General features: G+C 55.7%; 1 protein-coding gene across 2 annotated transcripts; it reads left to right on the top strand.

Moving 5' to 3' along the window:
* The first annotated feature begins 6,868 nt into the window (after window positions 1–6,868).
* On the top strand, window positions 6,869–25,556 carry NRTN (neurturin). Of its 2 annotated transcripts, none has more exons than XM_034070992.1 (3): window positions 6,869–6,986; window positions 20,022–20,183; window positions 22,037–25,556. In XM_034070992.1, the coding sequence occupies exons 2-3, from the start codon at window positions 20,033–20,035 to the stop codon at window positions 22,483–22,485; spliced, it is 600 nt and encodes a 199-aa protein (XP_033926883.1). In that variant the 5' UTR covers window positions 6,869–6,986; window positions 20,022–20,032; the 3' UTR covers window positions 22,486–25,556. The 2 variants fall into 2 exon arrangements, with proteins under 2 accessions (XP_033926883.1, XP_033926884.1); XM_034070993.1 differs by having other exon boundaries at window positions 6,881–6,986; window positions 19,931–20,183.
* Window positions 25,557–26,844: the final 1,288 nt, after the last annotated feature.

The following is a 26,844-nucleotide window of genomic DNA, read 5'->3' as shown; positions in this document are numbered from 1 at the left end:
GGCTGCACCACATCCCTGTGTTCCTGAAGGCTGTGGGTGGCTGGTACCAAAACAAGAACTGTTCCAGCATGGAGCTGAGCCGTTCCTGGTGGCATTAAGAGCTCAGCTTTGACTGCATCCCTGCTCTACCAGGGTGGGTGCTGAAACCCATTTGCTTGTGGTACCCTGAGCTGTGCTGGCCAGATGGGGCAGTGTCCTGGATGCTAACAGAGCCAGGCACCTCTGCCTGCCAGCAGTTGCTTGGAAGAGACCTGGGGAAGTCAGGCTCTGCTCTGCATCCCACGGATATTATTCCTTGTACATCAGCGTTTATCCCCTTTCCTTCCCAGCCAAAACACTGCTCCAAGAACGAGCATCGCTTGTCTCTGAGAAAATGAAGGTGATTTGACTGCGGGGCTTAAATCCAGTGTAAAATGGCCTGGGATCTGACTGCTGATGGGGAACATCTGGTGTGTGACCTTCCTGCCCGAGGAGGTGTGAAGTGACTCGGTGGAGGTAGCTCCGCAGCAGGCAGGGTGCTTTACAGTGGCTGTTACTGCTCCAGAGCAGAGCCCAAGGCAAGGTCCTGGGGACCTTTGGGGGTTGCTGGGAGCTGCAGCTTGGCCATGGTGGTCCAGATTCAGTGTCTGATATAGCCCTGCTGCTCTGCATTGAGACCCATCTGATGGGAGCACTGGTGATGCTGCAGCGCTTCTTGCTTCACCTCTCAACAACCCTGCTCAGTGACACACATGGCTCGTGTCCCCTGTACCTCTGCATCCCTGCTCCTTCCAAGCATCCCATCTGGACCATGCTATGGGGAGAAGGTGAGTGATTGCTGCTGGTCCTTCTGCCCATCGCTGCCCAGCCCGTGGCTGCAGCTCACCTCTGGGGACTCTGTTCCTTACAGCTGGAACTTGCTCCTAACCCCATGCGGTGCTCGGAGCAGGGACATGGCCCTGGGAAGAGGCAGAGCTGCCGCTCTCCCCCTGCACAGCGCAGGCAGGAGGAAAAGGGGGTCATAAACCCATGCTTGGATTTCCTCTGCCTCATTGCAAAGCAGAACGTGCTCGTAACTCACAGTGACAGAGGAGGGTTCCCCGAGCACAGACCCCACTGACAGGCATTTCGGGAACCACTTCCAATTAGGAGTTTCTTGGCTTCTTCCCAACTTTGTGTCTGACTCCTCAGGGCCACACTGTGGCCGGGTCAGCTCCATGTGTGAGCACCAGGGCTCAGCATTGCCTTTGCCCACAGGGAAGGTGCAGGACTGTCCCTGACAGCCTGGGGGGGGGGATGCATTTCACACCCAGCACAGGAACCTGCCTCCTACATGGATTTTTTCCCATTAAAAAGAAAAGAAAAAGAAGATTTTCCTTCAGAAACCGCTGGATTTGGGTTTAATACCATGGTGGGGAGGGGTTGGAACAGGATGATCATAAGCTCCTTTCCAACCCAAATCATTCTATGATTCTAATACAAAATGGTTTTTCAAGGTGGATGCCAAACAAAAGAAAACAGGATTAATCTGGTGTCTCTCTCCCACCTTTCCAGGCTGGTATCCAAGATCCATCCTTAGGCTGGTGCGGCCAGGGGGAGTGCATGGACTGGCACAACCATCCATCCCATTGCACCCAGTGCTACGGGAGGAGCAGGCTGGGCTGGAGCAGGCTCCGCTGCAGTGAGAGCCTGGTTTATGGCAGCAGAACTGCCCTGGAGCCTTTTTCCTTCCCTGGAGAATTCCAGGAGGAAGTCATTAGTTTGCTGGTTCCTATGGACTCTGTGTTGGAGTTGCCATGGCTCTTGCCTGGCTCCTCTCCTGGATGGGGAATGGGAGCACTGGCATGGGGAAGGCACAAGGCACAGCTGCTGCCATCACCTCCAGGTGACAGGGACATGGGGACCCCAGTACAGCACCCATGACTGGTCCCCCGCACCATGGGCAAGGCCAGTGCCCTGCATCCCTGTTCCACCCCTCTTGCTCTGATGCATTTTGAGCTGGTTCACACCATTTTGCCCCAGACCCCACATTTTCTTCTCTATCTTTTCCCAGACAGGACCCTGGGTATCCTGAGCTGAAGTTTCATGGCCCATTAGGATAAGGGAATGATGTCCCCATGGGCCGGGTTCACTGCTCTGGCTGTGGAGCAGCCAGGAGTGAATTCAGAGCCAGGCTGCAGCCTCCAATGAGGACAGGGTCACTTGGGATGCACCTCCTGGAGGTGCTGGGATGCTGGGACCCCCATTCCTGCTTGCTGGTGTTCTGTGGCTGCCTGTCCCAGGGCATCATTACTGCAGAGCCAAGGGGGCTGTTTGCTGCACTCAGAGGCTCTGTCCTCATCATTCAGGGTCTGTGGCCCATAGGGGCAGCCCCTAAACACCCCCCCCCCCCTTGCCCTGGCACAGCTCAGCACCCTCCTTAATCCATTCTGCAGACGACCCAGCCGGTTTTGATGGAAAACATCCCACAGAAAGGCAATGAACAGTCACCGAGCAGCACCGTGGCCTCTTCTAATGATATTTGCTTTGTGGTTTTGGTTTGGAATATCCTTCTCTTAAATGAAGAAAGAAGTTCCTCTCTTGGACTGAAATGATTTGCCTTTATCCCTTCATTTTCTTGCCTTCCTAAATGCTTCCTGGGGATCCATAGAAGTCTTAAATTGGCCTCTTTAACCTGTTTCCTTCCTGACATCTTCTGCACTGTCCTTTGCTTGTGCCACCACCGATGCATCCGCACCCTCAATTCCCACATGGGGACTGGGTTTTACAATGCCCAGCTCATCTCACATGAGGGTGTTTGCAAGGATTTGTCCCATCTTGAGCTGGGCCATGACATTTATGATCACCAGGACTTCAACCAGGTGGAGTCTCACACTCACATCCTCCAGGGAAGGTGTTTCATCCAGCACAATGTATAGGAGCCAGCCCCAGGCATGCTCCTTCCCTGGCCCATTCCAGCTCCTTCCAGTATGGTTGTATTTTATCTGTGCAGCTCTGTAAGGATTTTGTTCCGTCATCCTGGAATTTTTATGACTCCTTTGTGTGTATATAATGCGATTGCCCTGGAACAGAGAGGAATTAATCACTGCTCCTTTGTTAGCTTTCAGGAATTTTTCATGTCTACGTTTCTATTCATCTGTCATGTCCAAATGTGGGGTCCATGGGCTATTTGACATTTCAAATGACTTAATTGCTTAGATATCCCCCCTCAGTGTTTATGGACACTTGTTCGGAGGGGATTTGGGATGTGACATTATGTACCATGTATTTTCGGGCTGGTTCCAATTTCTTTCTCCATCCCAGTGGTTCACAACATCTCTTCTCGATCCAGATCGTGTCCCTGAACTCCATCCTTTCCCAACAGGTCAAATGGGCAAGTGAGAGGTAACATCCACCTGCACATCCCTCCCTAGCTCAAATGATGTGGGAATCTAAGGCCATTGCTGGCTCTGTGTAAGGAAGATGTTGGCAATGTCATTGTACATTGTCTGCTACCAAACAACTCCAACTGGGAGCTGGAAGCTCCCCATTACACTCTGGATCTCCGAGCCTCACGACTGGAGGCTGAAGATGCTGGTACCAACCCTGTCGGATGCCACAGGGCGAGGTGTGGGGACAGGCTGACATTTGGGCTCTTAGCAAGCGCTGCGGGATGGAAGCTGCACATCTCAAACCATATTACACACGTCATTAGGAAAATGTTAGTTACAAGGAAAGATGTAAATTGCACCAGGCTGTGCTCCCGGAGCGCTCAGCGAAGCCTCTGCAATGCCGTGTGCTTTCTCTGCGGCTCTCTAATGGCTTCGACGCTTCCTTGGGCACGTTTGCTCCTGCTCCATTGAGGCTGGTTTGCATTAAACTGTTTGTTTAGCAGCTACTAGGGGTTTGGCAGGAGAGCTGCTGCCTTCTGCAGGCTGTAGAGCAGGAGGGTGTCATGCAACGCCGCTCTGCAGAGCAGGCAGGCAGGGCAAGGTGAAGCCTCCTCCCTTCAGAGGCACCATCACTGCTGCCCGCCCCATAGGTCTCACCATCGCACAGGTTCATTGTGGCAGGGCCATAGGGACTGGGCCATCCATGGGTCAGGATCTAGAGACTGCTCCTGGGAAGGTTTCCTGATGAGCCAAGGTCACCCAGATCCCAGACCCACAGTGGAACCATCCAGACCCGACGTGCTCTAAAGGAAACAGTCCCAGCATATTAATACTTGCACAAACAAACACTAGGAAGGCAGGAGAAGGAATAGGACATTAAGGGAGCACTGAGTGTCCCAGTCTCTCCATTTCCTGTGTCTATTGCCTCCCTGAATGCCCTGTGCCAACAGCATCTTCTGTAAATGGCTTCAGTGGTGCCCTAGGGCTGATGGAGGAGAGGCTGTGGAACCATGAGTTCATAGAATCCCAGAGTGGTTTGGGTTGGAAGGGACCTTAAAGCTCATTCAGCTCCAACCCCTGCCACAGGCAGGGACAACTTCCACTGGAGCATCTGCTCCAAGCCCCTGTGTCCAACCTGGCTGCACTGGGGACAAGCCACAGCGGTGACATGTGCCTGCTCCATGCTCTGCTCAGCCACCCCTGGCTCTGGGGGCCATCAGCATCCCCAGCTGGGAGATGAAGGCCTTTGTGCAACAGTATCCCCCTCGATCTGCACTGGGATGTGGCCTGAAAATGCCTGCGAGCCTCAGTCCTGCAAGAGGGGTCCTGGAGACACACAGCTGGATGAAAGCAGACACATCTGGGTTGTATTCCCACTTGGCTCCAGCCCTGGCTGGGCTCCTTCCTCCTTGCTCCAGGCTGCTTCGTGCTGCCACTGTGGCCGGAGGGCTTTTGAAGGCAGAGATGTGCTCCTTTCCCTCGGAGCTGCAGAGCCACCCTTGCGCCTTGGGTGTTGGGGAGCCCAAAGGATTTCTGCGCTGCCCTTTTCTGGGTCGATTAAATCCAAGTATTGCCATTGTGCTCCCAGCCCTTGCTTGCTGCTTGTGCCCAGAGCACTGGCACTACTCAGTGTGCTGGTCCCCTCCTTGAGCCCCAAAACTGCCTCAAAGAATGGGGCTGGGTGCTCCCCCTGCTCTGCTCCAGTGTGGGTCAGACCAAGGCTTCAATGTGCCCCTCTCCCCCAAGTCATTCACCTCCCTCTTTGTCTCCTCTTCCACAGATATCCATACAAACGGGATTGCTCGTGCGCAGTTTTCCAGTTGGAACCGTTCTATTTTGGGCCTTTTCTTTGTTTGTTTGTTTGCTCTGTGACATCTGTGATGGTTTCCAGCGCAGCCGAAGCCTCTGCAGCCTCAGTGAGGTGCCTGGGGTGCCCCAGCCGGGACACACGTGCCTCCCCCCCCCGGCACACGCCGCCTGCCCCGACCTGCACCCCTCCGGCTTACACAACACAGACGGAAACAGGGATCACGTTGCTTCCAAACCTGCCTGCAAACAAACCCGGTGCTGCTTTTGGGGAGCTGCAGAAAGGGAGGATTGCAGTGAAACGCTCCCGTGCAATGAAAGGGAATCATCGAGCCGAGCTCTGCAGCCGTGTCTGTCTGCACCTACTGCCAGTTCCCCAAGTCAAAAAGCTTCTCCCAGCTCTAAACCTGGGGCTGCAGCACCCGCCGGTGCTTGCAAAGAGGCTACAAGAGGGGTAGGGGCTGCCTGTACCCACAAGCTGGCTGTTAACTCTGAAGACTAATGGTGTCAGGGCATAGAGCAGCAGGAACTGTCTTGTTTCTAACCAAGGAGCTGTGATACTTTGCATTGCATTTTGTAAACTGAGGTGTCTTCCTGTGCTCATCCCGAGGTGAGTGCCTTTACCCACCCACAAGGAGCAGGGGGAGTGATGGCGATGCTTAAATCAGTCCCACCAGCCACAGGATGAGGATGTGGGGATGAATGAGGCTGGGGAAGGGTTTGTTCCATTAGGAGATGAAGCAGGAGGTGTCCCTGGCTCTTCTCAGGCATCCCTACCAAGGTCTGGATTGATTTATTTATTATTAGAAGTTACTTCTCCCAACTTTGCCCCATTACAGCATCCATCAGCTGGTTTGGGGCCAGGATCACAGACCTAGCATGTTTGTCCCCTTGGTCCATCATTGTCTCCAGCCCTGCAGGGATCTGTGACATGTTTACGTGAGACAGAACATCCCTTCTGGATGTTTCTTTCTTTTCTGCAAACCAAGAAGTTGCCGGAGAAAAGAAACCTTTGGGGTGAGATAAAGTGATGCAACCGCAACACAAAGTGTTTTGCAGAGGGAGGACATTAGTTAATAACTGTGCAAGTGTAATTTAATGAGAATCTTTAGGGGAGTGGGATGCACTCCTCGGATGTTCAGCTCTGACCAACATAAACCTCAGAGTTTCACTTTACCTGGATGCCCCTTTTCAGGCTGGGACTCCCCCAAAGCGGGAGCCGCATGTGCAGCGGGTGTGAGTCCGACCCGACAATTCAGTTCTCCCGCAGGAAACAAACCCATCCCTTGTGTCCGTTCAGCTCTCTCCGCGCTGCTCCGTGGGACCGGGGGCAGCACCGAGGGCCGCGGGCAGAGAGCGGGGGGGATGCGGGGGACAGTGCCGAGGCTCCGGGGCAGGAACGGGGGCTCCGGGGCAGAACCGGGGGCTCCGGGACAGGACCCGGGCGGGGCGGGGCGGGGCGGGAGGGGCCGGGCAGACCCCATCGGCTCCGCTGCGAGAAGCGACCGGTGCCTCGGCCGGGGAAGCTGCGGCGGCACCGGGAGGGCGCAGGGACGGGACCGGCACCGGCAGCGGAGCGGAGCTGGGCTCGGGACCGGACGGAGGCGGACCCGGGCGGGGCGGGGGAACCGGCAGGCTCCAAACCCGCCCCTCGCCGCGGGGAGGAGGCGGTGGCCGAGCCCCCCCCCCCCGCTCCGTGCTCCAGCCGAGCCGAGCCAGCCCCGAGCCGCTCCGCCGCTCGCCCATGGCGGTCCCCGGCCCCACGCGTGCCGTGGCCCCGGCCCCGGTCCGGAGCCGCCGCTGAGCGCTGAGCACCGGCCCGGCCTCCAGGTAAGCGCCGCGGGCGGCCCCGGGCACCTGCGGGACTGATCCTGCCCTCGGCCGGCGCTGCGGGGCCGGCCGGGTCCCGGCGGAGCCTCTTCCCCCCTACCCCAGAGGGGCTTCACCGCTGTTCGTTTCCCCTCCCGGGGCCGCACGTCCCGTCCGAGCGCGGTGCGGTTGGATGGTGGGACCCGCAACTGGGCCGAACCGGGTCCTTGGGGCCGCCGCGGTGCGGGGCGGGGGGGAGCAGGATCGGGCCCCGCAGCTCATCTCTCGCTCGGCGTCGGGGCGGCCGTTGCGGCTGCCGAAGGAGTTGGCTTCATACTTGGAGAGCGTCCCACACGCAGGAACACAAACACGGCTCGGGACGGCTCCGGGTGCAGTTTGTTCCCTGGGGGGGGGGGGGAACGTGTCCTGTCTAAATATTAGTTTAAGGAACGGAAGGATCTGCGGCATCTGCAGCCCCGTCACCTCCTCCCGGCTCCAGCCGCCGGCTTTCGGCCACCGCCGAGCCGAGGTTTCCATCTCCAGCCCTTAGCAGGGGCTGGGAGGCGAATTCATCGAGGGAGGGAATTTCCCACTCTTGCTGCGGTCTGCACGGAGGCTTTATGAAAACAACCGAGACCTCGGGTGTCTTTATTGCACATATATGGTAGCTTGTAGCCAGCACTGATTTAAATCCCATCGTTGCTTCGGGAGCCAATCCTCAATTAGGCGCTGGGTCGAGGGCACGGTTTATCACAGGAGGAGAAGGGGCTGGCGGCTGGTGGAAGTGGTGTGGGAGTCCTGATGTGTGCTGCAGTCCTGGGGCTGATCGTGTGTGGATCCCACATTCAGGCTCTCAGGGTCATGGGTGCTCCTAGATTTAACTGCAGAAGCAAGTGAGGTGCTGCATGGAGCAGAACAGAGCAATCAGGCAGGGAAGAGGGGGGCTCTGTGCAAGGGTTTTGTTTGAGTTCTTGGTTTTGTTTTTTTAGCTGCTGGTTCTAAGTTGGCCTTTGGTTCAGACCCATTACAGCCCTGACTCCGGGTTGCAAAGCAGAGCTGGTGATGCTGTGCCTGAGGTTTGCATCCTCAGTGTCACCCCATGGCAGCAGCTGCGGGGCCTGTCCTGCTCCTCCAGCTCCAGCAGGTCCAGGGCTGGGCTTAGAGTGAGGAGAAATGAGATTTCCATGTTTCTACACCTCGACTTTTACATCGTGCTGGTCCTCGGAGCTCTTGCTCAGTCCTGGTCCAGCTCCTGCACTGCCTGGAGCAGAGAAGGCGCAGTGCATCCCAATGCAGCTGCAGCACCCAGGGAATGCCGAGCTCTCCGTGCCTCCTGCTTTGCAATCAGTCTGTGTGTGGTTGCAGCTACTTTGCAGCAAGATGCGGCACCAGAGCCGAGCTTCTCCTGGGCTGCACAGCCACAGGGTTTACCAGGGCAAGGGGAGACCCAGCACCTTCCAGGCCTCGCAGCATCCAGCCCCTAGGCTGGAAATAACAGGAGCTGGTCCATTCTGCTGTGACACAGCGTGGGGGGGCATGGAGGTGCTGGCACTTCTCCGGTGTCCCTTCTCCCTGGGTACCCCACGGTGCTGGTGCTGAGGGCTGGGTGGTGCTGAGCGCTGGAGCAGCCCAGGCTGTGCTGCACTGGGTGCCCTCCCACGGTGCAGATGCGAATCACAGCTCTGCTTTGCCATCACCCTGCCCTCCAAGACCTCCTTGGGCTGCTCTCCTGTAGCCCTACCTGGCTCAGGGGCTCCAGGGTGAGCTTTTAAGGTTGTTTTCCATCTTCGGGTGCATTATGCACTTTCTGAGGTCAAGTACCTCTCGTGATGCCCTAAGCACAGAGTAGGCCAGAGCAGGCATCCCATCACTGTCCCCAAGGTGTTCAGCACATGGACAAGCAGCTTCCTACCCAGGAAAACCCTATCCTGTGCTTTGGCCATGCAGAGGTGGGCTTGAGAGGGGCACAAAGAGCCCTCAGCTGCCTGTTGATGTCAGCCCCTGCCTGTGGAGCATCTCACAGCAGGGCTGAGCCTTGGCATAGAGGGAGATGCTGAGAGGAGGGAGGGTCCTGGGGCCCTGTGTGGGTGCTGGTGCAAGGGATGCAGTTGTGCCTCTCAGGGCTGGTGTGTGTTTTACTGCTGTGGGTTGGTTTTTTCCCTGATCACACTTAACCAGGGGCTGTTCAGGGTTAGGAGATAAGGCAGAAGCTGTTCCCTGTGAGGGTGCTGAGGCGCTGGCACAGGGTGCCCAGAGAAGCTGTGGCTGCCCCATCCCTGGCAGTGCTCAAAGCCAGGTTGGACACAGGGGCTTGGAGCAGCTGCTCCAGTGGAAGGGGTCCCTGCCCGTGGAACTGGATGAACTTTAAGGTCCCTTCAACCCAACCCATGATTCTATGATTGCTGATATAAGCTGAAGAACATGTGCACAATCCTGCTTCCAGAGCTCTTGCTAAGCCCATGGGGGGCAGCAGCATCTGCTCCTGCTCTGGCATGGGGAGGGGGCAAGGATCTGGGTACCAGCCTCTTCTTCCACTACCACCATGCCAGGGAACACTTGGAATCCCTGGAGTGCTGCTGCAGCGATGCAGCCAAGGGGCTGGTCCCTTGGTCAGGGTAAGCCGTCTGCTGGGTTGGACTGGGGAAGTTCCACCCAACCAAGCTTTTCTTGGGATTTGGCCTAATATTTCTCCATTAAACTTAAAGGAGAGGAAGAGAAACCCAAACTGGTTGTGCCAGGTGCACAGGGGTGTTCTCATGTGAAGGAGCATCCCAAGAGCCTCATGCCTAAATGATGCAACTCCCTGCCCCTGGACAGGGAAATGCCATGAGCAGTTTCCTTCCCATTGCTTTTTCCCCATGAAACCCAAACCAGGTTCACTTTGTACCTCGACACCCAAAGAGCTAAACTGAAACAATCTCTTTGCCACCACGTTGTTGTGGGACGACGAGGAGAAACCATTTCCTTGTGCAGCTGCGTCACTGAGTGTCGGTCCCCTAATCAGCAATGTCAGTCACATCAGCCCTGCTTTCCTGGAGGGTTTTGATTCGGATGGAGCCACATTCTGTTCCGATTCCAGCAGAAAAGGTTTCCTTTGAACTTGGTCCAAACGGAGCATGTAAGGGGATGGATGGAGGCTGCTGGGAGGGAAGCAGGGCTCAGGGGCCGACATCCCCACACAGCACATGGCCCAGGAGGGGAAGTTCCTCCTTTAGCATCACGCCCAGGCTGCAATAAGCCAAAGCAGGAGTTGCAGTTTTCTCTATTTCAGCAGCTTTTCTTGCAGTTAAATCCCATAGAATCGTAGAATCATGGAATGATTTGGGCTGGAAGGGGCCTCCAAAGCTCATCCAGTCCAAGCCCTCTGCAATGAGCAGCAACAGCTTTATCTAGACCTGGTTGCCCAGAACCACATCCAGCCTGGCCTGGAATGTCTGGAGGGATGGAGCATCCACCTCTAGATCTTGGATCTGCCATCCATGAGCTCTCCTGGGTGATACCCAGTGCTGAGCAGGCTCTAGGCTTGTGGAGCTTGCTGTAGGAGGGCTCTGGGCTTTAGGGAGCCCTTTGATTTGCCCTTGGTCTGTATTTTCCCAGGCTGCAGCAGAGGGGTGAGCTGTTGTTAGCCCACCCTAGTCCTTCCCAGGGTGAAAAATGGGTCCCAAATGAAGGCCAAGTTTCAAAGTCCATTTAAAACAAGCAATAAGTGAGGATTTTGGGGATTTGGGGGCTTTGGGGGGGTTAGGAAGGGCTGGCCATTGGCTTCTACATGGCTTGTGGTGGTCTTTTTGCCTTTAATCCTCTTGGGTTTGGCTGTGTCCAGGTGGAGCTGGCTGCCACCCTCCCTGCATGCATGGGGTACATTTGCTGCTGCTCTTGTTGCTCCCTGACCCTTCCCTATCAAACACAGGGGCTGTTGGACTTGCTGAAGGCAGAGGACCTTTTGGCCCCATAAAATGGGGCAGAGCCCCCAGTGTTGCTGCCCTGGACAGCCTCATGCTGTGCTCCTGGAGCAGAGCAGGGGCAGCCTGTCCCTGTGCCACAGGGCTGGAATCCTTAGGGTCCATCCCAGCAGTTGTGGTCCATGGGCAGCTCCTGTGCTGGGAGGAACAGGCAGGGGATGGCTCCAGCAAGGTGCTGGAGTGGCCTTTTGGGGTTCTCCCTCTCTGCTGCCTTCCCCAGGGCAGGCAGGGATGCTGTGCCCTTGTGCCAAAGCCAGCCGGAACCTCGGGTATGGCACCAGAGCATCTTGTGGTGTCCCAGGGAAGAGGCTCCCCTCCCGTCTCGCAGGGCAGCTGCTCTCTGAAGTGGTGCTGGTTGTTTAAGAGCACATTCTTGAGGCTTAGCAGCTCCATGGAGCCGTCTGGGAGTGATGGTGCCAGCGGCGGAGCTGCCGCACGTGGCAGGAGGATGCAGGAGGCGGCTGCTGGCACTGATGCTCGGAAGGGCAGGGCTCGGGCTGGAGACATCGCCCCATGGCCCCAAAGCAGAGGACACAGGAGCCTGTTTAGTGCCCAAGGGAGGTGTTTTGGGGGAGAGGCTGGAAGGATTCAGCCAGGATTTGGGTGGTGTGAGGCATCCTCAGAATGGGCAGTGTGGGCATGAGGGGCTGTGCCCTGGGAAAGCATCGCTTGTGGTGTCATGGAATGGTGTGGGTTGGAAGGAGCCTTCAAAGCCCCTCCAGCTCCAACCCTTGCCACGGGCAGGGACCCCTTCCACTGGAGCAGCTGCTCCAAGCCCCTGTGTCCAACCTGGCCTTGATAGGATCTGCATGGCAGAGGACTGGTGGGAGCAGAGAGGGGTCTGGCCCCTGTCTGTCTCCAAGAGCAGATTCCAGAGCGATTGATCCGTTCCATCCCCAAATGCCGGCTCAGAAGCTGCAGCAGGACGGGCTGCGTGTGCCACGGTGATGGAGGAGAGGTGGCATCACTGTGCCAGGGCTCCCTGCTGGGCTGGGGACACTGGGAGGGTGTGAGGGATTGTCCCAGCCTGGTGATGGGCAGGGACAGGGATGATGCACAAGAGCTGTGTGGCTGCAGTGGTTTACAGCAGCATGGAGAGCACCACGGCATCGGCTCGGGGTGGGATAAATGATCCCAGTCTCTCATCTATAGCTCAATCAGGTCTGAGCTGGAGCCATAGGAGATGGCAGCAGGATGGGAAGGTCAGTGTCACTGCAGCTCTCCTGCACAACAACACCCCTGACTACAATCAGGTGGCAAAGCTTTGCTGGTTTGGAAGCTGTGTGGCTCTTCCATGTGGAAGAGGGCATCCCAAGCAGGTTGGATGGGAAAGCTCAGGGAATGTGTCCCTTGGTGTGATGCTGCACCACCGTATCAGCATCTCTGCATGCAAAGGTCGGGGTGACGCTGACCTGCTGCCTCCAGCAATTCCTATCATCTCCAGCCCTTCTTTATCCCAAGTATGTCCCAGTTTGGAACTTTCTCCACCTAAAATCTCCATTCCCAGCTCATCTCTGTAGCTGTCTCAGGAGGAATTCCTCATCTGTTCTCTCTGGAGCAGCACTAAGTGGTTCAAGATGTCGGCAGTTGCTGCTGGAGTCGGACAGTAAATGCTAAATGGGATATTAGTCTGTGCACCGTCCAAATCCCACTGGAAGGGTTTAGTGCAAATTGGATTTGCAAACATCTCTTGGGTCTCTCTGCCCTTAGAAAAGCGCTGTAATCCCCGGCGGGTGCCTTGACAAGCCAGCTCCTTCTGTGCAGAAAGGAATTAAAGACATATAGAGAGGGGAAAATGGAGTGAAGATAGGGAGGAATTCCCACTGCTGGGCTGGAAGTGGCATCGGCATCACCGGCGCTCCCTGTTGAGGGATGTGGATGGATCCTGTTGAGGGATGCAGAGGGTCCTCATCCCTCATTGAGCATCCAGGGGCTTGTTTCTGGCTCAACCTGTCCCGCTTGCAGGGATGCTGGGTTAGGGCAGGACCTGTTTCTTTAGGGATAAGAGCAGGAAGGAAAGGAAAATCCCAGTCCACTGGAGACACATGGAGAAGCCAGAGGTGGCCTCTGCTCCCACAGGCACCCTGGGAAAACAAGGAATTCATCCACGGAGTCTCCAAGGACCGTTGTGCTCCCAGGGTGTGTTTGCAAAGGGGAAACTGAGGCACGCTGCAGCACGGGGGGGGGCCGAGCATGCTGTGATGCCAAATCCACAGGGAAGGGAAACTACAAACCAGGGAAGGCAAACACAGCCCAAATGGGAGAAGACAATGCCCTTAGGGCCCCGTCACCCTCCTTCCTCTGTTGTATTCTCCCCCCTGGCTCCATTGAAGGAGGTTTTGCCCCTGTGGCAGCTCCCAGGTACCAGCGGTGTTGAAACCAGCCCAGGGAAGAGCACAGCTGGGGCCTGGGCTCCATCTCGCTGCCAGAATGAAAGCTCCCAGCCCTGTTTCCCCAGGCACTGGGATTGTCCAAACAAGCCCCAGTAATTGGTTTCCTCCAACAAACCAGCCCTTTTTGGCATCGTGCAATGATTTAGTGCACGGGGGATGCTTTGTCACCGAGGGGAAATAGGCACTGACATCCAGACATCAGGTTTTGGCATGAAGTGCTGGGGGAACAGTGCTGGGTAGTGCACAATGTGGGCACAGCAGCACCCATGGGTGCCCAGTGCTGGTGAGGATCTGCTTGGGGGGGGGGGGGGCTATAAAATCCTCCTGGATTTAATGTGATTCCGAAGGAACCACTTGTATTTTCTCTGCCCATCAGCAAAAGGGGTTTGGCTGCATCAGTGGGGATGGGTTTGCTGTTTGTATTCCAACCTCATTCCCTGTTCCAGCCATGAGCCCTGCTCTGCTCCAGCTGATGTGTGGAGTGAAACCACCTGAAGCGTTTGATCGTCATTTACCTCTAATTACTCATCTCTTACCACAAAGGGCAGCTCTTGCTGCTGCTTAGAGCTGACGGAATCAGCTTACAAAGGTGGCTGGGGTGCAGTGGCCTTGCTGCCCTTGCCAGGGTGAGCAGGGACACACTGGGGACCGGAGCTGGGACCACAGCATCCATGTCCAGCCTGATTTAAACGCTGCGGCTGATCCTTAGCAAGGAAGAGGAATAAAGATCCTCAAAATCACTGTGGCTGCCCCATCCCTGGCAGTGCTCAAGGCCAGGTTGGACACAGGGGCTTGGAGCAGCTGCTCCAGTGGAAGGGGTCCCTGCCCATGGAGCTGGATGAGCTTTAAGGTCCCTTCCAACCCAACCCATTTGGAATTCTATGGCCCTTTGCTGGTTTAAATGATTGTTTGTGCAGTCCTGGGAAGTGCTGGTTATGTCCTGGTGTCCTCAGACCCCCTTGCAGGCACCTTCCTGTGTCCGTGAGTGCTGCAGTGAGAGTCGTGCTGCATTTAAACTGCTTTCTCCTTGTCCTTTGCTGCTCATTGATATTGCAGCTGCGTTTCTGCCTCTGCCTGCCCCGGCGAGCCACAGAGCAAGCAGCAGGGATGGGAGATGAGGACATCACCATCCTTATGTGCCCTCATAGGGATCAGCTGAACCCAGCCAGGGCTGAGCTGGTCCAAGCACTGGCACCCGCAGGGCTCAGGGCTGTGTCTGCAGTGGGATTCATCCCACAGGAGCTTCCTGCATCTTCCCTGTTCGTTAATGACACGAGGGTCCAGGCAGCACCTCTGGGGAAGGAATCCAAGGAGCTGGTGCATTCCCAGAGCATGGATGCATCCCACGGGGCTGATGGTCTCCCCGCTGGGTGCTGAGAGCAGGAACCCCATGGGAGGGACAGGAGATGGTGAGAGCGGTCAGCATCATCCTGGCATCCGCGTCCATTGCGACCCCATTCCGAGGGGTCCAGCCCCAGAATGGGTCTGGGGATGGGGTTCATGGGCTGGGAGCACCGGGATGGTGCCAGGTGATTTACAGGGTGATGGTGATGGGTTGAGGTACCTGAAACCCCTGCTACCTCCTGCTGCCATCTCCCTCTGAGCTGCTTTAACTCCCTGGAGCCTGACATGAGGGCAATGGTGGGGATACGGATGGAGGCTGCTCTGTCGGAGGGGGGCTCGGCTCTCAGGCTGGAGCCCATCCCCGCAGCATCCTGGCTGTGGCAAAGCCACCAAATGTGGTTTCTCTGCTCATTTCCCTTGTGGTGCTTTGGACGGGGGGGGGGGGGGTGGGGGGGTGTTCATCCCCCTCAAAGCTGTTTGCAGGGATGTAAACCCAAAGTGCTGTAATTCAGCCCGAATGTAAATGTCATGTCAGCGTGGGAACGCTGCAGCTTCCCGGGGGTTGGCGTGTCAGCCGAGGGGCTCCCCGCATCCCGGGAATGCGGATGCTCCCCCCACCCCACCATGGCCCCTTCTCCCCCTTCACCATCCCATAGGGCTGAGAGCGGCTCCGTTTCCTCACTGGGATAGGGTTTGGTGGTCACCCCAAGAGGAATTCCTAGAGGATCCAGGCTGTGGTCATGTCCCAGGGATCGGGGTCTGGCTTGTTTGTGGTGGGCTCTTTTGGGAGGGGACTGGGGCTGCGGGAAGAGCTTTGGAGCTTCTCATCTTGGTCTGGTTTTCACTTAGGCAAAACAGAACCATGTGTCCCGTGCGCGGCTCTGGTTTTGCTTATGGGGGAACGGGAAGAGCTGGGGAGGGGAAGAAGGAGGGGCAGGGATGAGCAGGGATGTGGGATGTGCCATTGGCCATCCGTGCCTTTGGTGTTCAAAGCACGAGGCTGTGGGAGAGCCGCCAGCGGGGACCCGGCTGCTGCTGCTGTGTCGCCAGCCAAGGGAATGTGTGCTGAGACTCTGAGTGTCCCAGGAATCACCCCTGGAGATGGGAATGTTGGGGGTTTTCCCCCCATGTACACAGCAAACCTCAGTTCAACCCAGACCCGGCTTTGGGGCTGCTTTTCCCTTTCAGCATTCCCCACTTTGGGCCCAGTTTTGCCGTTCTGGAGCTGGTTTGAGGCATCCTACTCTAGGCTGGTACCCCCAGTGCAGCATCCACCCTGCTTGGGGGTGTCAAACACACTGATGCTCTCCGGGGGGTTCCACTCCCAACGGAGCACATCAGGAGCTTGCAATGAGCCCTGCTTGGGTGCTTCCCACCATCCCTGTCCCCTCCGACCATCCTCAGAGCAGGCTTGGAGCTGGAGGAGCTGCTTTGCAGCAGCCTCTGGAGCTGCTTCCCCATGAGCCTGGATGGAAATTGTTTAATTCCAGTGGGATGAGTCATGAGGAGCCGGATTTCAAAGCAGCTTGGCTCCCATGTAAGGCACTCAAATAAACAGTGTGTGGCAGGTGGAAGCTCTCTCTGATGTCCCGTCAAGGCCTTTGTCTTTCCAAGTGCTTTGTGGTGCCAGAAAACCCTCGGCCACTCCATGGCCTCCTCCATTCTTGCACAGCGTGGCTGAGACCAAGTGCTTGAAGGTAATAAATCAGTGCCCGGAAGCATGAATGTGCTGTGAATTGATGGCACACTTATGTAGGATATAATGTCTTTTGGGTTCTCTTGGTCCCTGGGCTTTGATGCATCAGGGCTGAGAGTTTTCATGTCTGCTCCTTCTCCCTTCCAGCAAGAAGGGTACAAAAGAGAAATCTCTGCTTTTCCCTCCTCATCCCATGGCTCAAGGAGTTGAGGCTTCAAGGCAGTGGATACTGGGAGCAAATCCTGCTTGAAGCATCAGGCATGGGTTAGAAAAGAGGGATGAGAAGAACTGAGGGTGTGAGCAGTGAGGGAAGTCCGAGAAGCCCCAAATGCTGCAGGTTTGTGAGCAAAGGTAATGCATCCGCAGGGAAAGGGGTCTCTGCTTTTGGATTTCACAGGAAAAAGCAAAGGAAATGCTGACACTTGGGGGCTGAAGGGAAGCCCAAGCAGAAACAAGACTGGATTGATTCGAGTTTATTTAATGGGATTTCTGCTGAAGAGTGAGGCTTGGAAGAGTTTCCTTAGGGCCGCGGGGTGGATTCATTGGATCCCCTTTGAAAGGAAACTGAGAGGAGCATGGAGGGGTCTGCAGCAGGGGGGAGCCAAGACAATCAGCTTGCTCCTTCCAGACACAGAGACAGGAATTGGCCCTGCCGCTGTTGGCTCCTTTTCCATAGGATTTCCAGGTCTCCAGGACACGGAGCGGTTTCTGCTCTGCTTGGGAAGCAGTGAGCCCTGGGTAGGGCTGAGAGATGGAGACTTGGTGATGGAGGGGCAGGTGATGGAGACTTCGGGCTCTCGTGGAGCTGGGGAGAATCCCTGTGTCCACCCCAGGATGTGTTGGCAGCAACCTGGGCCCCATGCCTCAAATGGGATCATTTATCATTGCTGGGAGTAGGCTTGAGCTATGTGGAAAGCAGGAGGATGGGAGAGGGCAGCTCTGGCACCATCCCGGCTGAGTCACGGCTCCGATTCCTCTCTTTGTGTGTGTTTTTCCCCTCAGCCCAGCCTTCAGCTCTCACTGCAGGTTGGCACTCGTGGTCCGAGGCTTTTTAGAGAGAGAGAAACCAAAGGCAAAGCCTGGAATGTTGGGGTTTTGATGTTGTTTTGAACGCTGGAGCTGGGATTTCAGCCTTTGGAAAGGTCACTGGTGATGGGTGGGGGCCAGGCTGCCTGGCTGCTGGAATAGCAGCCTCTTTTATGGGATGTGCAGCAGGGCTGGAACCGCTCTGCTAACGTTTTATGGGCTTGCAATGAGCCAAGGCACTTTCTCAGGTGGATGGGTTGAAGGTCTCAGCCCTTCCCTCCCCGGCACAGCCGCGAGCAGCTCAGGAGGTGATGATGAAGATCCAGGTCATGGGTGATCCCATCCTGGTTGTCCATCACCATATTCACCTCCCAGAATGCCCAAACATCAGCTGCCAAAAGCTGCTTGTCCTCACATCCAACATCACTGCATGCGGGTCCCTTCCCACCATCCGAACCCCTGCATCTGCATCACTTGGGGCTGCTGTTCCTCCTCGCATCCTTTGCTTCTGAGCTGTCACCAGGTCTCCAAGAGCAAACAGCAGCTTCCTCAGTGCTTCACCTCTTGGCACCCATCCCCTCTGCCTTGCTGGGAACCGTTTGATGCTGGTGAGCGTTTTCAGCACCTTTTCCCTGCTCCTGCTTTTATCTCAGAGGAGAAATCTGAACTTAAGGCACCCAATTCATGGAATCACAGGATCCCAGAAGGGTTTGCGTTGGAATGGACCTTAAAGCTCCTCTAGCCCCAACCCCTGCCATAGACAGGGACCCCTTCCACTGCAGCAGCTGCTCCAAGCCCCTGTGTCCAACCTGGCCTTGAGCACTGCCAGGGATGGGGCAGCCACAGCTTCTCTGGGCACCCTGTGCCAGCACCTCAGCACCCTCACAGGGAAGAGCTTCTGCCTAAGAGCTCATCTCGTCACAGTGATGGATGTAGGTGCCAAACACCCAGCGCCTCCATCACCCTCCTCTCACCTTCTGGATGGGGCGACAGCTCCACCTTGGCTCTGCAGGAGGAGGCAGGGACAGGAGCATCCCACCCCCTTCCTGGTGCTCCTGATGCTCCCCACGAGCTGGCTGCAGGCTCTGACCTGGTGCTGCTGGTGCTTATCTCCTCCAGCTCCACCACCGTGTTCCCGCATGGTCTGACCTCCTTATATGGTGAAACTATTCTTTTCCTAGCTTGGCATTGTTTATAGTTGAAACTATTTAGGCTCTGGCTGGGTTCTACAATTACCTTGTAACCTACAGGGCAGATAATCACTGTTAGCTAATGTGCAATTAGCTGCATCCTGTCAAGGAAAGGCTTTCTGGCAAGGAGGCGGCGTTCCCAGCCCTCCTTGTGTTCTTCAAGAGCAGGAACCTGTCAAATTCCATTTGGGAATAAACATTTTTCCCCCCCGTTGGTAAATTCTGTTTGGCCACAAATTGCTGAACAGGAACCACTTTTTCTTTTCCCTGGTGGAAAATGTATTTGAAAAGGGGAAATGTTTGGACTTTGTAAGGAGCTGGAATCAAACAAGGGGCCGGGAGGCAGCTGCAAGAGGGTGCAGCTTCCAGAGCATCCTTGATGGGGATTTAATGCCCATTGATGGGAGCACGGACCCAATTCCCTGCTGCCCTGCCTGGCTGCAAGGTCAGTTGTAAAATCCCACCAGATCCAACGTGCTTTGGATGGAGGAAATGGAATGGCACAAGGTAAGGGTGCGCTTTGCCTGCGAGGGAAATGCCAGTGGGGTTCCTTTATGCTTTGAGAAACCAGGCTGGGCTGCACTGGATGTTCTGCATGGCCAAGGTCCTACCAGAAGCCTTGCAGCCCTGCTGGGATGCTCCAGGCATCCCATTCCCTTCTTCCTGAGGTTGTCATGATTTGGGCTGGGTTGGATGGAGCTGCCATGTCCTTGTGCCAGCAGGGAGGGATTTGAGCTCTGGTTGAGCATCTGGGCAAGGACACCAAAGCACATCGGGGCTCTGCGAGGAGGAGGAAGGATGATGGAGCTGCGGCTCCTTACACTGCTCCCCATGTCCCAAGGAGGGGATGTGCCAGGCAAAGAGGTGTCATGGGCTGGGGTGACATGAGTTTGTCCGTCCTTTACTCGCAGCCTTCCCCTGTGATGCCAGCCGCTGGTGTGAGGAAACTTGGCCGGAGTGACGGGAGGTGGATATCAAGGAATGGTTTGGGTTGGAAGGGACCTTAAAGCTCATCCAGTCCCAACACCTTCCACTAGAGACCAGCCTGCCCGGCCAGGCTGCATGGCTTGGCTGAGGACAGCCCCTTGTCCTTTTGCCACCCCTGGCCCCAGGCCACCCTCACCTGCTGTGGCCAATGCCCCCTCTGCAGTGCAGCCCTATCTCCGTGCCTCAGTTTCCCTACACTAACACTGCTCCGGTCTCAGGACGGCAGAGGGGATGAGATGGAGCCAAGGGGATGCTGGTGGTCCTATGGGAGATGGTCCTCCAGTCCAAGCCGTGGGGATGGGGGGTGGGAAGAGGGGCCATGGGTGAAGGCCACGTAATAAGGATATTTGTTTTGCCTGTTTTGCAGAGTTTCAATGTTCTGACTTGCTCTAAGATGAAGGTATGGAAGTTTGCAGCCATTGCATCGATGCTCCTCAGTTCCATGTTATCCATTTTAGTTTGTAGAGACATGTTCAACGGAAGCCGGAAATACAGCCCCTTGCCTTCCTCGCCGTCTTCCTCACGGGCATCATCCTCCTCCTCCTCCTCCTCCTCGCTGCCGGTGGCTCCCCGGAGATCCCCACGGGCCCTGCAACGCCACAGCTCGCTGCTTGCCCAGTGTAAGCTGCTGTGCCTCTGCGCTGGGGCCACCGTCCCTCCTGATCCCACAGCATCCAGCCCCAGATTCCCATTGGGACACGCTTCCAGCTCACAAAGCTCCAGAGGGTTTATTCCCTGGTTTCTTTCCCTGCTCTTGCTTCTGCACACCCCTCTATGCATGGTTAAGGAGGAGCTTGGGATGCAGTGGGGGGTCCTGCAGTGCAGGCGCTGGGCACCAAACTGTGAGCATGCAAAGAGCTCATCGTAATGCAAAGAAGCTGCTTTTTTAGCACCAAATGGCTTTTTATTTTCTTTAATTTTCAGGGTTTTTTTCAATGTTTCTGTGCTATTTTGACACATGCTCCATGTCAAACGGGAGCTGAACATGAGGGGGACGGCTCCACTCCACAGGGAAGCAGCAGCCTCCCCCTTTGGTGCTGGCAGCTGGCTCAGCATCCTGGCGTGCCTGTTCCCATTCCAAACCAGAGCAACTTCTTTTGGGGCTGAAACGTGGGAATCGATGACAAGTTGTTAAATTACACTTTCCTCCATCCTTCCTGCACTTCCCCCGGCGCTGAGCTGGACCAACCCCAGCTTCAGGGTTTGGATAAAGGGATTTGGATGCTGCCAGTGGTGGCTGGGGACAGTTTGCACGTTGGGGGAGGCAGATCTTCCACCCAGGCCATAGGGAAACACTCTGGCTGATTGGCAAGGAAGAGGAATAAAGATCCCCAGAATCGTTGTGGCTGCCCCATCCCTGGCAGTGCTCAAGGCCAGGTTGGACACAGGGCTTGGAGCAGCTGCTCCAGTGGAAGGGGTTGGAGCTGGAGGAGCTTTAAGCTCGTTCCAACCCAGACCAGTTTGATTCTGTGTTGTGCTGGGAGTGGAAGGGGCTGTTTGGGACAGCTCCAGGCAGGGGAGAGCTGGGAGGGAGGAAACAAGAAAATAAGGCAAGAAAAGGGAAAGGAGATGAAGGAGTTTGGGGTTTTTCACCCTGGGGTTCCCAAGGCCACAGGGGAGCTCTGGCCTCGGGGTTTGGGGTTCGGGTTTTAAAGCCTTGGGGTGCCTCATGCACACCTCAAGACGGCTGCTGGGAACCAGCACAGGGGATGGGCACTGCCCTGGGGACCTCCAGTGTGGGCAGCGTCCACCTGCCCCAGGCCACCCCTATTGAATCATAGAATGAACCAGGGTGGAAAAGACCTTTAAGAGCAGCAGGTCCAACCGATCCCCAGCACTGCCAAGGCCACCACTGACCCATGGCACTGAGGGGATGCCATTGTGAGACCTCACCTGGAGCATTGTGTGCAGTTCTGGTGTCCTCAACATGGAAAGGACATGGAACTGTTGGAACAAGTCCAGAGGAGGCCACGAGGATGCTCAGGGGCTGGAGCAGCTCCTGTATGGAGCCAGGCTGAGAACATTGGGGCTGTTCAGCCTGGAGAAGAGAAGCTGCATGGAGATCTCAGAGCAGCTTCCAGTGTCTGAAGGGGGCTATAAGGATGCTGGGGATGGACTCTTCATTAGGGGCTGTAGTGATAGGACAAGGGGGAACGGGTTCAAACTGAAACAGCAGAGGTTTAGATTGGATGTAAGGAAGAAGTTATTTACTGTGAGGGTGCTGAGGCACTGGAATGGGTTGCCCAGGGAGGTTGTGAATGCTCCATCCCTGGCAGTGTTCAAGGCCAGGTTGGATGAAGCCTTGGGTGCCATGGTTTAGTGTGAGGTGTCCCTGCCCATGGCAGGGGGTTGGAGCTGGATGACCCTAAGCTCCTTTCCAACCCAAACCATTCTATGTTTCCATGTGCCCTAAGCCACCTCCATGCTATGGAGCAAGGGGGGCACCGACTGACACACACCCATTCCCTTGCAGACAGCAGCCTGCTGGAGAGCTACACAGAGGGGGAGCTCCGGCAGCTGATCGCGGCGCTGGTGGAGCGTTACCGGCAGGCCATGAACTCGGGTGGGCACGAGCTGCCCCTGTTCCCCCGCACCGGCAGCCGCCGCAAGCGCGCCCGCGCTCGCCATAAACCCTGTGCACTGAAGGAGCTGGAGGTGAGCGTCAGTGAGCTGGGCCTGGGCTATGAGTCCGATGAGACGGTTCTGTTCCGGTACTGCAGCGGCACCTGCGAGGCCGCCCTGCGCAGCTATGACCTCTCACTCAAGAGCATGAGGAGCAAGAGGAGGATCAAGAAGGAAAAGGTCCGAGCGCGACCCTGCTGCCGGCCGCTGGCGTACGACGATGATGTCTCCTTCCTGGATGCCTACAACCGTTACTACACTGTCAATGAGCTGTCGGCCAAGGAGTGCGGCTGCGTGTGAAGGGTCGGGGTGTGAAGGAACAGGAGGGAGAGGTGATGACCCGGCCCCGAAACCGCGCTGGTCACCGGGCACTGGGACTGGGCACAAGGATAAGCCCAGACTGGTGCGTCCCTTAGGACCGCACAGGACTAGAGACGTGGTTGGGGGTGCCGGTGATGGCTGTGGTTGGTGGAGCGGTGCTGGCTGCTTGCGGCTGTTGTCCCACCCCGGCGGTGGCCGTGGGGTCCCTGTCAGCCCCTCCGGAGGGTGACGGTGGGTGCGCAACACACGCAGGGCATGTTCAACACCGGGCGCATTATGTGTCACACGGAGAGGCTGTGTTACAGGCAGAGGGGGTGTTGCAGAGGGGGTGTCCCCCAGCCATGCAGAGGTGATGGGGCACCCTGGGCAGTGTGTTTGTTCACGGGGGGTGTTGTGCGGGTGTTGCTGCACATGGTGTGGTGCTGGTCAGGGTGTGCTGCGTGCCCAGTGTGTGTTATTGGGGTGCATTAAATGGCCGTGTGTGCCCGTGCTGAGCCCTGCAGGTCCCTGCACTCCCAGGGGCAGTTTGTCCCCCCAGGTGCCTGTGTTTGGGGTCAGAGATGCCCTGGCACCGGCTGATGCTCGGGGGAAGGCTCTGGCTCCGCTCCCCACCGATGCCCCCTTTGCCATCACCTCCACACCGCAGCCCTGGGCTTTTCTTTGTCAAGCTCACACTGATCTGAAGTAACTGGATTAACCTCGAGCCCAGGCAGCTGCCGGTGACAGAGCCTCGAGAGGCCACCGGTGCAGCCGCCAGTGCAGGAGCATCCCTGGTTTGGCATCACCAGAGCCAGACCAGGCTCTCCCGGCTATGGCATGTGAGTATTGCCCATCGGTGGGGTTGGAATCCTGCGGGAGAGGGGGCTCATCCCGGGATTTGGCTCCGGTTCACATTTACAGCAGTGTCACTCTTGTTTACTCTGCGGAGAAATAAATGAGACCGCAGACTTTGGCGTCCTCAGGCCAGGCTATATTTGCTGCCTGGGATTGATGGGTTTTCTCCCCTTGGCCTTCTTCCCAGAAAAAGCAAATCATAAACAGAAGGAGAATATTGGTGTCATGTCCTGGGCATTAACCAACATGAGGGGAAAGGGCTCTGCTTGCTGCCCCCTGATCGCAGCAGTGTCCCAGCTCCTCCATCCGGCTCAATGGGACTCAATAGCCCATCTCCCTCCATCCCAGCGCAGTAGTGATGAGGAGGAGTCCTCATATAGGTGACCACAGCAGAGTGGGATGGGAGAAGGCAGCCATAGGTACAGGGAGCATCCGTGCTGGTGATTCTGTACCATGGGGATGTGGATGCTGCTGAGAGCAGACAAGCGTGCTCCATGCCGCAGGTGATGTGCTGCAGCACAGCAAGGGAGAGTTTGCAGCACAGGGCTTGCAGGGAAAGGAAGAAGCTGGCTGGAGGAGCAGTGCAGGATGGGGACAGCCATTGGCTTGCTATTGACTTTAACAGAGTAAATGCACCCAAATGTACTAATGCTGAAGGCGCTCTCAAGGGCTTGGGTGCTTTCCAGTTCTCACTACTATAAAACTAAAATTAGTTCTGTTGCAGTAGGAAATAAAACCCCAAAAGGAACTTGAGCAATAAAGCAAGGGAAGGTGTTGCAGAAGCAAAGCAGGGCCCCGTGCTGTGGGAGCAGGGTTTGCAGCCCGACTGCCTGGAGTTTCCTTACCCGGAGCACAAGGAGGTGGCCGAGAGATTTTGGAGCCTTTGCTTGGGAAATGGGTTTTGGTAATATCTAGGGATTTAGGGTGCCATGATTTGCAGGGATCAAAGGCAAAGGGAGCCAGTGTAAATGCAGCCTGCACCCCAAAGAAGCTCTGGAAACCAACCCCAATGCAATGTGTGTGTTGCAAACCAACACAAATAGCTCCAATTCATCTGGTTTTTCTCCTTTTTCCTTTCACCCTTCAGCAGCTGAGCACCAGAGGAATAGGGGAAGCGCCTGACATCCGCGGTTGCGCCTGCATGCTTGGGTTTGGGATGCAGCTGGGATTTGGGATGCAGCTGGGATTTGTAACTGCAAAACTCCCTGTCCAGGTCCTGGGGTTAGCTGGGGCATCACGGCCGTGGCCAAAGGATGGCTTTTGCTTTGTGTGTCTTCTATCGTGCATCTCATTGAGGTCCATCCTCCACGTGGAGCTGCTGCGGCTGCACTGCAGGAGCACTGCTCATCCCGCGCTGCCTGGGCATGGAAATGTGGTTCCAATGGAAAGGCTGATATTTCCCTAATGCTTTCCATTTCTAAGGCCCTCTCTGCTGTAATAGGAGCTGGAGCTGTCCGGAAGAATGTCTACAATGCAGAAAGGGCAAAAAAGGACGGAAAACTCCCTGCTCAAAGCTACAACAGAATTGCATCTGGCTCCTTCCTCCTCATCCCATGCGTTATTTAATGTTAATACTACTCAATAGGGTGCAGCATCCGCATGGGGTTGGTTTTAGGTTGGGGTTTTTGCAGCTTGCCTCTGTGTTGCTGCAGCTTTGCTGTTTGAGGTGGCATCACACCCCAGGCAATGAGGGGGGCTTCACAGGGCTGGAAAAATCAAGAGGTTTGGAAACACAAGGAGATGTTTAAAACTCTTCCCATGGTTGTGACAGCACAAAATACGAGTGTTGTGTTATCCCAGCTCTGCGACGTGAGTTATGGGATGGCTCATTGTGTTTTACTATACACATTGCTCTATGTACAGCCTGTGTTTGTGTAATGTTGGCCGGTGCCGGGAGCGGCCGGAGCGCCGGGGCTCCGGCTCTGGCTCAGATCCACCCATCACTCGCATCCATTGGGATCCCATTTGCTGACATGGTCTCACTCCCAATTTGGTATCTGTGAGGAGGAAACGGGTCTAACATCATTGTTTCCACTCCATGGAAGCACTTGCAAAGGGAACGTTCCTTATTTAAACAGGTCCAGAGACTTGCTGGGAAGAAATCACTTTCCCAATTTATCAAGCGGGATTCAAAACCTCAGCCTTCTTCCCTTGGTAAATAGGGCTCCCACATGTTTTCTTTCTCGGTTCAACAAGGCGTAGCCTCCAATCTGAGGCCCAAGAGATGGGAGGGGGGGGGGGGGATGAAAATGGGGGAAAATAAAAGAAAATAAGGAAAAACCCAGGACAAAAAGGAGCCTGGTTCCACAGCCGGGCAGGAGCTCATGGCCCAGCCAGCGGCTCCGCTCGGCACCATCCGGATGAACCCGTTTCCCTTCTGGTATTGTCGGGTCTGACCGACCATCTGCAGAGGTTGATGCAATGCATCTATATTTTCGATACTCTCTATTTATTGGAAGTAACTTATGTTATTTATTTAGATCCCATAGCGTGCCATCTACGTAACGCGCTCTGTCTTTCTCTCTCTTCTTTGTTTTTTAACTTTATTTATTGATCCAGTGGTGCCAAGTGCAGTTTACATTTATGACGTTTTTACCATGTATTCTGAACATTGGGGGGAGAAGCAAAGCAGCCTGATGGTGTTTTTTTAAGCAACCATAAACGCGGGTGTGATGCTGTTACATACTCACGACAAAGTGGAAATAAAAGGATTATATTGATTTCTTGCCATGTATTGTCTCTCACTGATGTGTAAGCGATGGGGATGTTATGTCCTCAACGTGGGGATGGAAATGGGAGAGCAGAGGAGGTCCATGTGGCAGGCTGAAGGATGGCAGGAGCTCAGCTTCATGTTCCAGTTTCCTTCAGGAGCCTCCCTGCATGCCTGCAAACAGTTCCATTTCTTCCATCTTCATCTGTTGCAAAACTATATTGATGGAACCGATGATTTGGGACATTGCCTGCATGGGGCTGTGCTACCCCTTCTTGTGAAGGTGCTTCCAGTTGGGTTGGCTCAAAGACATGTCAATTCTGGCCATATCACATTAAAAAAAACAAGGAAAAAATAAAAAGACAAAAATTGCAAGGTTTTGATAAGGTCAGCCAGAAAACAAAGCCTCAGTTGCTGCTCTGGAAGTGGTGCTGGGGTTAGACACGTATTTCATTTGACATGGAAAACACATCAAAGGTGGCAGCAGCATTGGCTGGGGTTTGTTGCTCTTCCCATCAGGATGATGCTGGTGGATGATGTTCTGGGTTGGATGAAAGGCTGCAGTTTGAAAGCCCAGCCAAGTTCAGGACACAAACGTGTTTCAAAGTGGAAACTGGAAGCGCTGGGCCCAGCGGCTGCACACTCTCCAGTCCCATCCCAGCTCCTTCTCCCTGCTACTGGTTTCCAGTAGCTTCCCTGGGGGTGAAAGCCAGAGGGGTCCTGCTGTTGAAGCCTCATTTTAGCACAGATTAACCCCATTTAACTGGCACTGACCCCTTTAAATGTGCATTTAC

This window comes from Melopsittacus undulatus, chromosome 19, assembly GCF_012275295.1.
Source record: "Melopsittacus undulatus isolate bMelUnd1 chromosome 19, bMelUnd1.mat.Z, whole genome shotgun sequence".
NCBI classification, from domain to species: domain Eukaryota; kingdom Metazoa; phylum Chordata; class Aves; order Psittaciformes; family Psittaculidae; genus Melopsittacus; species Melopsittacus undulatus.
This window is presented reverse-complemented; position numbering and strand designations above follow the sequence as displayed.